This window comes from Corvus kubaryi, unplaced genomic scaffold, assembly GCF_017639235.1.
Source record: "Corvus kubaryi isolate FWS band 111438036 unplaced genomic scaffold, C.kubaryi_AGA036_p1.0 37387, whole genome shotgun sequence".
NCBI classification, from domain to species: Eukaryota; Metazoa; Chordata; class Aves; order Passeriformes; family Corvidae; genus Corvus; species Corvus kubaryi.
Genome location: NW_024581129.1, coordinates 6,850,338 through 6,862,449, shown reverse-complemented (window position 1 = coordinate 6,862,449; position 12,112 = coordinate 6,850,338). Strand labels below are relative to the sequence as shown.

General features: G+C 50.6%; 1 protein-coding gene across 1 annotated transcript in view; it reads right to left on the bottom strand.

The window, feature by feature from the left end:
- Positions 1-12,112, bottom strand: part of LMF1 (lipase maturation factor 1) — a 144,238-nt gene that overhangs the window by 83,208 nt on the left and 48,918 nt on the right. The window contains exon 5 of the mRNA XM_042036866.1: positions 2,942-3,007. Coding sequence (XP_041892800.1) covers positions 2,942-3,007 — 66 coding nt within the window. The remainder of the gene's footprint in view (positions 1-2,941; positions 3,008-12,112) is intronic.

Below are 12,112 nucleotides of genomic sequence, written 5' to 3'. Positions count from 1 at the left end.
ATGGGATCCATGCCAGAGGCTCCAGTGGAAGCAGAATTCCAGCTCCAGCCTGCAATCCCTGCACATGGATTGGTCAAGCCTGGTGTCCACAGCAGGTAAATCCCAATAATCCTGACGCCAAACAGACACGAGACCCAGAGCAGCTTCCCTCTGCATCAGCTGCATCAGGAACAGCTTCCACTGAGGAAAACTCCCTTTTCCTGGGATTTCTTGCACAGCAAAGAGCCCTCTAACCACAGTGAAACAACAGCAACCCCCAAAAAGGGATAAATAAACCCATGCATGGCAGATTCCAGGGCTTCTCCTGCCAGGTGCCACCCAGGTGTGTCCATGTGGACATGGTGACGTGGAGCACACGAAGCTCCAGGACCCCAACCCAGAGACACTCCAGGTGCAAACCACGCGCCCACCTTGGAGCCCCTGGCCTGGATAGCACAGAAATCCACGGAGAAGGAGGTTAAAATCCTTGTTTGTGGTGCTTTGCCAAGCTGGGATTGGAGTCTGGAACTCCTGGCACCCACAGCCACGATTAATCCAGCAACCCTCACCCCAGGCAGCTTCCTGTGCCAAAGCTGTGCCTGGTGCTGCAGCAAAGTCTTCTCCACCTCCAGCAGAGCCTGAATTCTCTCCCACATTTCCATCCCATCTGCTCCTCAGGGATGCAGGAGGGTCAGGCTGGTGGGAAAATCCCTCTCCCATGCCAACCATGCCACTCCCCTCTCCAATCACCCAGAGAGCCCTCAGTGAGGAGCAGAGCCCCAGAAAGGCTGGGATTAAGGCCCTACACCCCAGAAAGGAAAGAGGGAGGGAAAAGGACCCATTTAACCATAACACCACTGCACTATTCCATCCACCACTCCCGACAAAAGTGGAAATGTTCTCTTCCACGAGCAGAGCTGCAGGTTCTACTACAAATAAATAGTCCAGGCAAGGATGGAGGCCATGTGTTTCCATTAATTCTCTTGGCACAGGAGCCCATGTAGATCTTGGATGAAGCTTGTGCTGGAGCAGGAGAGCTGGGGTGGCCAACATACATCCCAGCACACTCCATCTGGCCCAAATCCATCCCTGACCTGCTCCAGTCCCCACTTTTATCATCCTAATTACGAGCAGATTCCCAGCTCCCTCCCTCCCTCACAGAGGTACCTTCATCTTCCCCCTTTTCTCCCTCCCTCTGGCTGAAATCAGCAGGTGAATCCCAGCCCTTTGGGATTTTTGTGCTGTTATTGCTGGTGGACAAAATTTGGTCTCTTTCATTTTCCTTTTCTCACAGCCTCTTTTGTGCAGATTAAAATAATTGATATTGATAACGAGATCTGCCCCCTGCCCCGGTCCCAACTGCCTGTGCAGGCTAGGGATCCTTATGGATATGACAGGAATGGTCTTCATTAGCCCTCTGGGCTCCAGACCTGATGCTGGGATTGATTTGGGAGAGCTGGGATTATTGGGACTGATTGTTGTGGGCTGGGGTCAGCGGCAGAGCCGGCTGGGGGCTGGCTCAGAGCTGGATTTTCCCCAAGTGCTGCCAGGTGCCTGGATAGCAAAACTGGATAATTTACTGGGATAATTTACTGCAGCCACCTCCATGTTCAGGATTAGGAATGACAGCACTGCAGGGTCCTTTCATCCCAAGTTTTACTCGGGATGAAGTTGGATCCTCGGTGTTGTGTGAGAGCCAAGGGAGCTGCAGCTTTTGGACAGGCACAGCCCCACACTAAAGGGGGGAAGCCCAGTAAAAGTAAATGACAGTGACACGGAAAAGGAGATTTAAAGCTGAAAAGGCAAACAGAGCTTTTAGGACCTGCAAAATTCTATTTCATAAAGTAATGGAATTGTTAAAGTTGAAAAAGCCCTTTAAGATCATCAACAGCAACACCAACCACATTCACCACTAACCATGTCCTCAAGTGCCACATCCACATGGATTTTGATCACCTCCAGGGATGGGGGCTGCACCTCTGCCCTGGGCAGCCCTTCCAAAGCCTGAACACCCTTTTAGGGAAGGAATTTTCCCTGATGTCCAACCTGAACCTCCCCTGGCACAGCCTGTCCCTGTTCCCTGGGAGCAGAGCCCGGAACCCCCGGCTGCCCCCTCCTGTCAGGGAGTTGTGCAGAGCCACAGGGTCCCCCCTGAGCCTCCTTTGCTCCAGGCTGAGCCCCTTTCCCAGCTCCCTCAGCCGCTCCCCATCAGATTTGTCTTCCCAAATACTTGATGGACATGGATTCCAGAGCAGAGGCATTATAACAGCCTGGGCCACTGGCAGTGGCTGTGATGTCAATCCAGGGAAGGAAATATTCCTTCAGGACCATTCCCTTCACCAACGCAGAGCTCCTCACCCCGAGAGCATCGCTGGACGCAGCATTCTCCTTTGTACCATTGATAGAAAACTCAAACGCAAAAATAGAGGTGAGGAGAGAGGGGGAGCCGAGTTTGCCTCTGTAACCAGAGAGGAGAGGAGCCCCAGAGCCAGCACACAACCCCCAGTTCGTAATCAGAATGCAACATAATCACTGCAACAGATGCCAAAAAGATAAACCCACGGAGTTCTGAACCGCCAGCGATCTCTCTGCGTGCTGGAGAGCACAGGGATGCTCTGTTTCTGTCACATTTTGGGAGTGTCAGCTGGGACAACACCACAGAAAGCTCCTTTCTGTCCCTGCCCTGCAGCAGTTTTGCAGTGGAAGTTCTCACTGAGGCTCAGGTTTGCTCCTGGATCCATGATGGGGATGGGAGGGAAGGAGAGAAATGGGACTTCTGGGATTGTGGTTGGGCAAACCAGCATCACCCAGCTGGCACATGGACATGGCCTGACTGCCAGAGGCTGGGAACAAGAGGGAGAACACGGAGAGCTCGCCTGGCAGGAGAGGAGAGGTAAGGGAAAACTATTTTACAAAAGAAAAGCAGACAAGAGAAATGAGTTTTTGTGTGCACATCACTCACCTCGTAGTGATAATCCATGCAAGTTAACTCTCTCCAGCAGCGATCTCCTCGGATTTTAATCAGCCCCTGGGGGGAAAAAGGGCAAAAATATGGTCACAAATATTTTATTTTACTTTATTTTGTGTCTCAAGATGCCACACTCTGTGGTTAAACTGCAGAGGCTGAACAAGACCCACGGCACATCCACAGCCTCGGTCCAGTCATTGTTCCCAAGGGAACATAATGGATGTGACTCATTCCACTGCGTGGTTAGTGAAAATCTGGCATAAATCCTTGTGGAATATGCCAAATTCCCCTTCAAGGAAGAAGCCTCAGCCACACCTGAGCCTTTGCTCAGGTCTGAGCAGCCCTGGGCTCCTGGCATCACTCCCAGCATCCCTGGGAAGCAGCAACAGGAAAAACCAGGGATAACAGACAAAACCCAGCAAGATTCACAATTTTAACATCCAAACCCACCTGCTTCCCTCGGGCAAAGCCACCTCTGCTGCCTGTGGAAAAGGAAGCAGTGCCACGGAGCTGGGAGGGGGACACAGAGCAGGGACGGGGACACAGAGCTGGACACAGAGATGCAATCAAAGTAATCAGAGAAACAAAAGAGGAGCAGGGGAAGGAAGCTGCCAGCTCCAAGCACAGATGGCTGCACTGCTGACAGCTCTGCCCCACCTCAGGTTAGAGGTTGGCAGGGAGACCAGCAGGTATCCCCTGCACCGGGACTTCAGGGCAACAACACGGGGACATTTCCAAATCACTGGGTCCATTCCAGGGCTGGCAGCAATATCGGGATTAAATTTCTTTGTCTCAGTGATGAAGAGCAGAAAGGAATCAGTCGGCCAGAGCAGGAAAGACACCTGGGCAGGGATGGGCTGGAGCAGGAAGCCGTGCAATCAAGGCCTGCTTTGATGTCCAGGAGAGGTCCCTGATTAGGATCACAATATCCCAAATTGAGGAAAGCTTCACTAGTCAAAAGGTTGAAGCAGCTCTGTCATCTGCATACAATTAGGGGGTATTTGCCTACCTCTGACAGTGCCCTAATTATAATGGTCCTGCTTTCTCCAGGACAAAAACACCGGGAGTTTCTGGGAGTTTTGGGAACCGTTGCTGCTCCACCGGGAGCATCCTGAGGCTTCCTTACATTTGCAGCAGAAAGGGATCAGTGACCTCCCAGTGCTAAAATCTGAGCTCAGAGGAGGAGATTCCAGCATTAGGGCATTATGAATTCCATCCAAATTCCAAGAGAATTGGAACAGGTTGGAAGAGACCACAGTGGCTCCTCTGCTCCAGCCTCCCTGCTCACGCTAAAACAAATCTTCACTTGCAGCATTGAACAAAGTTTAACATGTTTGGGGCTCAAAAGGAATTCAAAATTCCAATTAAAGACCCTCCAAAACTGTCCAGACCTCAGAAATATCCAGTATCCAGAGCTGTATATGTCTGTCTGTCTGACATCTGAGAGCACAGGGCAGAGCAGAGTTTATGAACTCCCGACTGGTAGAAAAGGGATGCAAAGTGATATCAGCCAGCATTTCTGGGATGGCAAAGCAGTTTTATCTCCAGGGATTCACTCAGCACATCCCAGCACTCTCCCCTTCATCCCTCTGGAGCAGGAGGGGCAGGGACAAGACACCGTTACTGCCAACAGCCATGGCTCCATCCTCCCCTCCCCAGCCACTCCAGCCTGTCCTGCCCTCCCAGCTTTTCCAAAATTACAGGACCCAGTGATAGCATCTCCCAGGATGTGCTGCAGCTCCAGCGCCGGCAGGGCCAGGCCACAGGAGGAAGCTCTGGGCAGGAATGCTGCAATATTAAAACAGGACAGTTATCTTGATGACCTTCCCTCCTCTCCCTTCCCTGGGCTGTTATCAAGCACTATTATTCAGCAGGGATAATGAAAACTCCAATTAAAACAAGGATCAGGGAAAAGCAGTGCTTTGAAAATCCCAATTTTCCACTCACTCAGGCAGTTCATCCCTTTTTGTTTACTAGAAAGCTTTCAGACAGGAAAGTCACTGAAAGCTCTTCGTATCAAAGATGTTTTGCAGCATAAAAACCTCCCACTCCCATCATTAAAGGGTTTCAAAGTCAGCTTTACCCTGAGCTGTCTTCGAGGCCACTCCACTCCCACACCGGCACCTGAGTTTTCCAGTTTTCCCAAGGATTTGCACCAAGGAACAAGAGCCAAAGGAGCACAGAAAATCCCCTTGTCCTGGGGCTTCAGCTCTGCTGAGGAGAGGCAGGAAAGGAGAAGGAGGAATCACAGAATCCTGGAATTGCTGAGGGTGGAAAAGATCCCTGAGCACCAGGCACCCCACACCAGCTCTGCACATCGAGGGGACTCCCGGAAACCGGGAAGTTTTCAGGAATCCAATCTGAGCTCAAGGCAACCAAACAGGTGGCCAAGTGAACCAGCAGAGGCCCTTTCACCTCTGTGGTCTCTCTCTGAATCCGGCTCCAGCCTGGATTATTAAATTCCCACTGCTGGGCTGGTGGCTGCAGGGACACCGGGGTCGGGCACTCGTGGCACTCCGGTTCCTTGGGATAATGAGTGCTCCTGGCCTGGGAAGGAGGAACTCGAGGTCCTTGTCACAGGAATTTACAGCAGGAGGAGCAGAAAACGTTGCCCCTGGATTGAATTAAGCTCCAGGATGAAATATGGGCTCAGTTCCTCCTCCCCCGCCAGGTTTGCTTCCTCCAGGTCATAGCCCAGGAGCTCGGGGCAGGATGGAGATGCAGCACCTGCTTGGACGTGGAAAACTCCAGGCTCCCCAAATTAAGGGGCATTAAATCCAGCAGCATTTCTCACAGGGCAAGGAAAATTACATTCCGTATTTGTTTCTTAATTTAGTTTAATGGTGGATAATAGAATTCCTGCGTTTCATTGTCCCCACACACTCCATCCACCAGCCCTGCTCTGCATCCATGGGATCACACCCGAAGGGCACTTCCCAAACTCTGGATACACCACGGGAGACTTTCACCACCGTATTTTTCTGCTAGATAAGATAGAGCCAGGTGAGAGAAAGAAGATAAAGAGATAAATAAGTCCCTATTTTACTCCAGCACCATCACAAGCTCTGATATTTCCCTACAGTGCTCAAGGAAACGTGGCCACAAATTCACCTGAGCTGATCCACGAGGAATCAGACCAAAAAAAAAAAAAAAAAAAAAAAAAATCTATTTCCCAGCAAATTCCCAGCAAAAATGGATCCTGCTGCCTTCATGCTGTCTGGCTTATAAAACTCCAACCAAAACTGGCTGTTTATGATTAATAAATTCTCTCTCATGTGAGGAGATTCCTGAATCCAGCCGGTATCCAAGGGATTTTGGGGATGGAAATCAAATCATCTCTTCAATCAATTCTAGTCTTGCCTGACAGAGTCATCTCACACGCCCCCTCTCTTTCCTTGGCATCCAGAGTGTCCAACAAAAGGGATTTCAGGGGGAATGAAGCCACAGGGAGGAAGTTTAGGCACAGCTTTTCTTTCCTAAATCCGTAAGTTTCCTTAAATCATGGCAGAAATTCCAGTGGTGGCACAGGGAGCACAACATGAAACTGGGATGAGAGGTGAGCAAACTCCTCCAAAGGCTCAGCATTCCTCAGTTTAAGGGCACCGAAATCGGAATCTGCCCGGAATCCTGGGATTCGCCTTCCCAAATCACAGCCAGGAGGAGAAAAGGACGGGTCCTTGTTTTCCCACTGGGTTTTTGCAGGGAGAGGAGCACGTCTGGACACTGCTCCTTGGATTGGATCATTCCCAGCTCCTGATGTTGGGACTGAGCTGGACACGGAGCGGGGAAGAGTTCCTGGTCCTGCCACCCCTGGCAGAGGGTCCGAACCCCCTGGAATGGGAGGTTCTCTCCAGACCTTTCTCTCCTCCCTGTGTTCACCCCAATTAGTTCCTAATTAGCTGCTCCCTTCTAATTAAACCTGCCCACATCCCAACAAACCCCACAGCACTGCCCTTGCTCCCTCTCCTCCCTCACCACCATCCCTGATCACCATTCCCAAAAAAATCCCACCCAGGCACAAGCCCCAGCTCCAGATGCACCATCAGACAATTCCACAAGGATTTTACACTTGGAACATGGAATAAAAGATTCCCAAAGCAGAGGAAGAGTTCCCTTATTTACAGGATGCCAGCAAACAGGATCCAGGGGGGATCCAGGGGGGATCCAGCCCCTCACCTGAAGGGAGGGAAGAGCTCGGCTCCAGCACCAAATCCTGCCCTCTCATCTTCCCGGGATGGCTGTGCCCCTTCCAGGCTGCTGTACTCGGGTGATTCAAACCGAAAAAAAGCCGGAATAATTAAAATGTCATTCAAGCCCTAAGCCCATATGAGTCACTGTTCCAAAAAATATCTGAAAAATTCCTTCAGGAGTGGGGGATAATTATATTCCTCCCTATCTATTGATTTTTCTCTACAATGCAGATGTCAGATTTTCCACGGTTTTTTTTTTTTTTTTTTCCTTTTTCTCCTTTTTTATTTTCCTCTTTTTTTTTTTTTTTCCCCCTGGAGTGAGTGTCAAGGAGGAACAAAGCACTTCTTTGAGACTTTTTCAGCCCAAAATTAATTCTGAAAAAAAAAATGGTACAGACAGGCCAATAGCACGGGAAGCTGAGCAAAAGCCTGGTGACTCAAGCTATGTCTGCAAAATTCCCTATTGATCCCGGCTCCAGAGGCAAGGGTGGGGAACGGGGCACCCACGTTATAAATTTAGAGGCAATTTAAAGACCTTTCTCTGTCTTTGCTGTACAAAAGATGGGCAAAAACCCACCCAAAAATCCTCATCTAAATCCTACATTTTCATTTTGCTCGTGCTATAAATAAGAAACGCTTCCAGAGAAAATCCCAGATCCAAGCACTCCCCACCTCTGCTACCCACAGGAAAAGCGGTTTCAGCATCTCCGTGAGAGCCAAACCTTCACCAGGGTGTTCTGAAACAAATTCAGACCCCAGTTCATGGGAGAGGAAGGGGCTTCCTAAGGTGAAATCTAAAAATGAAATCATTTATGGCCAACAGGGCAGGGCTGGAAGAGGCTCCCAAAGAACCTAAATCCGAGGAATCCAACGAGACCAACTTCTGCTGGGGGTCTGAAACCTCTCAGAGCTCCAGGACTCCAGCCCTTCCACATCTCCCACCCTGCCGACGGATCGAGGCCCGTGGTGCAGGAAGGATGAGCTGGATCTCGGGTTTTCTTTTCTTTAGGGAATGTCACACATTTAGGGAACAGGTGACACAGGCACAGCTTCTGCTACAGCTGTGACAGCAGCAAAGCAAAGCTCTGAACCAGAGTGGCACCTGATGTTCACACCAACCTCACTGAATTCAGATTCCTGATGCTTCTTCCATGAAAAGAGGAAGAACAGGATGCTCCATCCCTGGAAGGGTTCAAAGTCAGGCTGGACAGGGCTTGGAGCAACCTGGGATAGCGGGAGGTGTCGCTGCCCATGGATGGGGTGGGACTGTAGGACTGGATGCTCTTTAAGGTCTGTTCCATCCCAAACCATTCCATGTTTCACGATTCCTCAGCCAGGGAAAGAGATTTATGCTCCTCAGCTGACTCTGCTTTGCTCCGGACCTTACCCATCCCTTCCAAGCCCACAGCCTGCCCTGTTCAGCTCCAAGCCTGGCACTTCCACACCATCCTGAGAACACTGGAAGTGTCCAAGGCCAGGCTGGATAGAGCTTGGAGCAGCCTGGGATAGTGGGAGGTGTCCCTGCCCATTGAGGTCCCTTCCAAGCCAAACCACCCCAGGATTCTGCGACGATCCAGGTGAACAAACCCCACCTGCCTGGTCCCCTCCTGCACACAGGGGCTCCGAGCTGGCCCCAGGACAGGTCCCACCTGCAGGAGCTCAGGTGAACCTGCACATCCTGCTGGAACAGGCCCAGGCTGGGCCAGCACAGCCAAACCAGAGCCACCACAACCACAAAGCCCCACACGGGCGGAAACCGCAGCCCCGGAGGAGAATTCCCTGGTGTTGACTTCTGCTTCCTTTTATTTGCTGCTGTTTCCCCTGCTCAGCTCCCCCAAAAAGCCCCTTTGAGAAGCCACCAGGAGCGCAGCAGCATCTGGGGGGCTTTGAAGGCAGCGCTGCGAGCAGTGGGTGAAAGGGATTCTGCAAAATCCTTGGCATTGGCGGCTCCTGCCTTTTCCAGCCACCAAGGAACAACAAGTCCCGCTGCCAAGGGCTATTACCAGACAAATGGAGAGAGATCAGAGGCACAAAGGAGGTTGCTAAGGAGTCAAGTGTGGGATCCCTGCAGAGAGGAGGAGGCTGCAGCTGGGACGGCAAAGGTCAGAACATTGCAGACATCATTTTCCAAAAATTCCCATGAAGCCCCGGCGCGGGAGCCGGGAGCTGGCCCCGCCGAGCTCGCCGAGGAATAATGAGAAAGGCAGCGAAGAAAGCTCCCTTTCTTCCCTCCTACCCACGCTAATGTAATAAAACAAATTAGAATAACTATTCTCCATTTCAGGGCCATAATGCCCAGGATCAGGGCACGCTTGTCACCGAGCTGACATCTACATCCGCTGGATTCTGCCGTCGGGATCGCCTGAATTCCAACTTTTATTTGATTCCATCGAACACGATTTTACTGCAGGCATCCAGATTCTGTTTGCTTCAAAGTCTTCCTTATTTTTGCCAGAAAGTTCATCTCCCTTCTTAGCTAATCACAGCCCCACCCTTTCCAGTAACCTTTCAAATGCCACCCACGTCCTGACACTTTTAACAGGCTCCAAGCAAAAACAAAACAAGGAACACGAAGAGTTTCACACGAACCGCAAGGTTCTAAAAGGATTTGCTGCAGTGGGTTAAAAGAAATACTTTTTTTTTTAATAGCAAAGAAAATTCAAAACCATTTAAAAACATATTAAATATTAAGTGGTGTATAAATAATCTGGAAGGAATTGATCCCTTTTTCTGTGAAAACACATCTCTGAGAAAGATGGACAAAGCCACAGGAAAAAATGGTGATAATTTCAGGGGAAAAAATATTGGTTATTATAGATCTTTTTGCACCATTTTTTCCCCAAAACTGTCACTTTAAATGATCTTTTATCCTCCTGCAGAAGGGGAAAATATCTCTTGTGTAGCTTTGAAACAGCAAAGGACTGAAATTATTTTCTAAGTCTCTGCCTGCCAAGAAATGCTCCCAACTCCTCTGTTCTGCAGCCACTTCCGAGGAAGTTCTTGAACAGCTCAGAGAGGCTGAGCCTGGATTTGGGAAGAGAGGGGTCAGTCTGACAGTCAGAAAGGGAAAGCTGGGAAGTGGGAAAGAAAAATAAAGAGAAATTTTGTTTACAGGAAGCAAAGCAAGGGGAGGGACGGCCAAGCCACAGATCCCAAGTGGAAAAGACGCTTTTGGGTTTCCCTAAATTCCCCGTGTGCTCCTCAGGATCTCGTGCAGGACGTAAGGAGGAGCAGAGGGAGCGACTCCTGGGAAGGGCTCTCCAAAATGGGAGCCTAAGAGGGGGAAGAAAACCCCTCCTGAGGGACCAAATCCCAGATCCTGCAAGTTTTAAGGGAATCACACAGGGAAGATGTCAAGGGCAGATTATTAAATAAAAATACGTTTCTCTTATAAATAATAAAATTATTACAGGACGTAGCTATTAAAGGATCTCATTCCTGGGACAAACCTGAGGTCTGGGATTGGGCTCATGGCCCCAGGACCCATCTGGACACAGACCCCGGAGTCCTCCCAGCCCCAACACCTGCAGCAGCCAGGGAGAGATTGGCAGCTTTAAATCTGAATTTCCTTGCTTTGGGCACTTTTAAATTAAAGTGGTAATGTGCTTTAAATCCTGTTTCCCTGGTTTTTCGCTCCACTCTCCAATCCTTTCCTGCAGAAACTAATCAAGACGTCTCAGACTCACTTACACTCTCTGCTCCAGCCACCTTCCCTGGTAACTTATTCCATATGTCTGGGATCCTTTGCAAGGCTCAGCTCCACCTTCATTCCCTGTTTATTTCCAGTTTTCCAACGTGCTGATGCACCCCCAGTGCTCAAAGCTCCCGCACCTCCTCCGTGCATCCCCAGCAGTGAGAATTATTCCCTGTTTCCCAAAGAAGCTGTGGCTGCCCCATCCCTGGAAGTGTCCAAGGCCAGGTTGGAGCACGTGGGACAGTGGAAGGTCTCGGGGTTGGAAGTGGATGAGTTTTAAGATCCCTTCCAAGCCAAACCATTCCAGGATAATATTCCCTGTACAGAACATCATCAAGGGGGCAAACGCGACCCAGGAGTCCTCTGGATAAGGGACACATCCCAGCAGTGCTGAGAGATCCAGGAAAATGCTGATGGACACCATCCAAGCACCCCAGGATGCAGCCAGAGCTCCCACCCCACAAGTCAGCCAGGGAATGGTGCTCCCGCAACCCAGGAAAACCGCAGGGCAGAGACATCAGGGGATGCCCCCCAGCACTGCCTCCTCACCCAGTGCAGGGCTGGAGGATGGACTGCTGCCCCAGGACTCCTCCCAAACCCCACTGAGATCCCATTCCCACCCTCCCGTCCCTTTCCCTGCGTTCCTGCAGCTCCCAGGTGTGCTCAGTGCTGCTGCAGTTGCAGGCAGGTGTTGATGCCAATGAAATTCTCACATTTCTGAGCTCGTGCTCACACAACGTCCCTCGGCCCCTCCACTGATGAAGAAACAGAAACTCAGTTTTATGGTTTGTATCAACAATCCCTGACGACTTTCAGGGCACAAGGAGCTACTCCAGGCTTTCCCCAGGATGCTGTTGGCAATTCATCAACTCCAATCCATCTGTGGGCAGGAATTTGGGCTCCCCCCAGCACGTGGGCCTCACCTGTAGCAGGGAATTCCCCAGGATATATGGAGTCCATGAAGTTGTCATCTACTCTCAAGCCTTGCAGGAAAAAGCCCAGGACTAACGTTTGCTGAATGGGGTTTTAGCCACGAGTGGTGTTTGATGGAGAGCTCCTGAGCAAGGCTGCTGCCCAAAAAAACTCCAAAACAACCCAAAAATGAAGCAGGAACTCTTCCATCTGGGAGGGAAAGCCTCACCTTGGCAGCACAGGATGGGGATTCAATCAGAAGCTCCCCCAAAAGCTCCAGGCAGAGCTGGCACCAATGGGACTGGGTTTTGGGAATCCACAAGATTCAGGAAGACGCTGGTCCATGGAAGCACAGCTCCAATCAGTCCC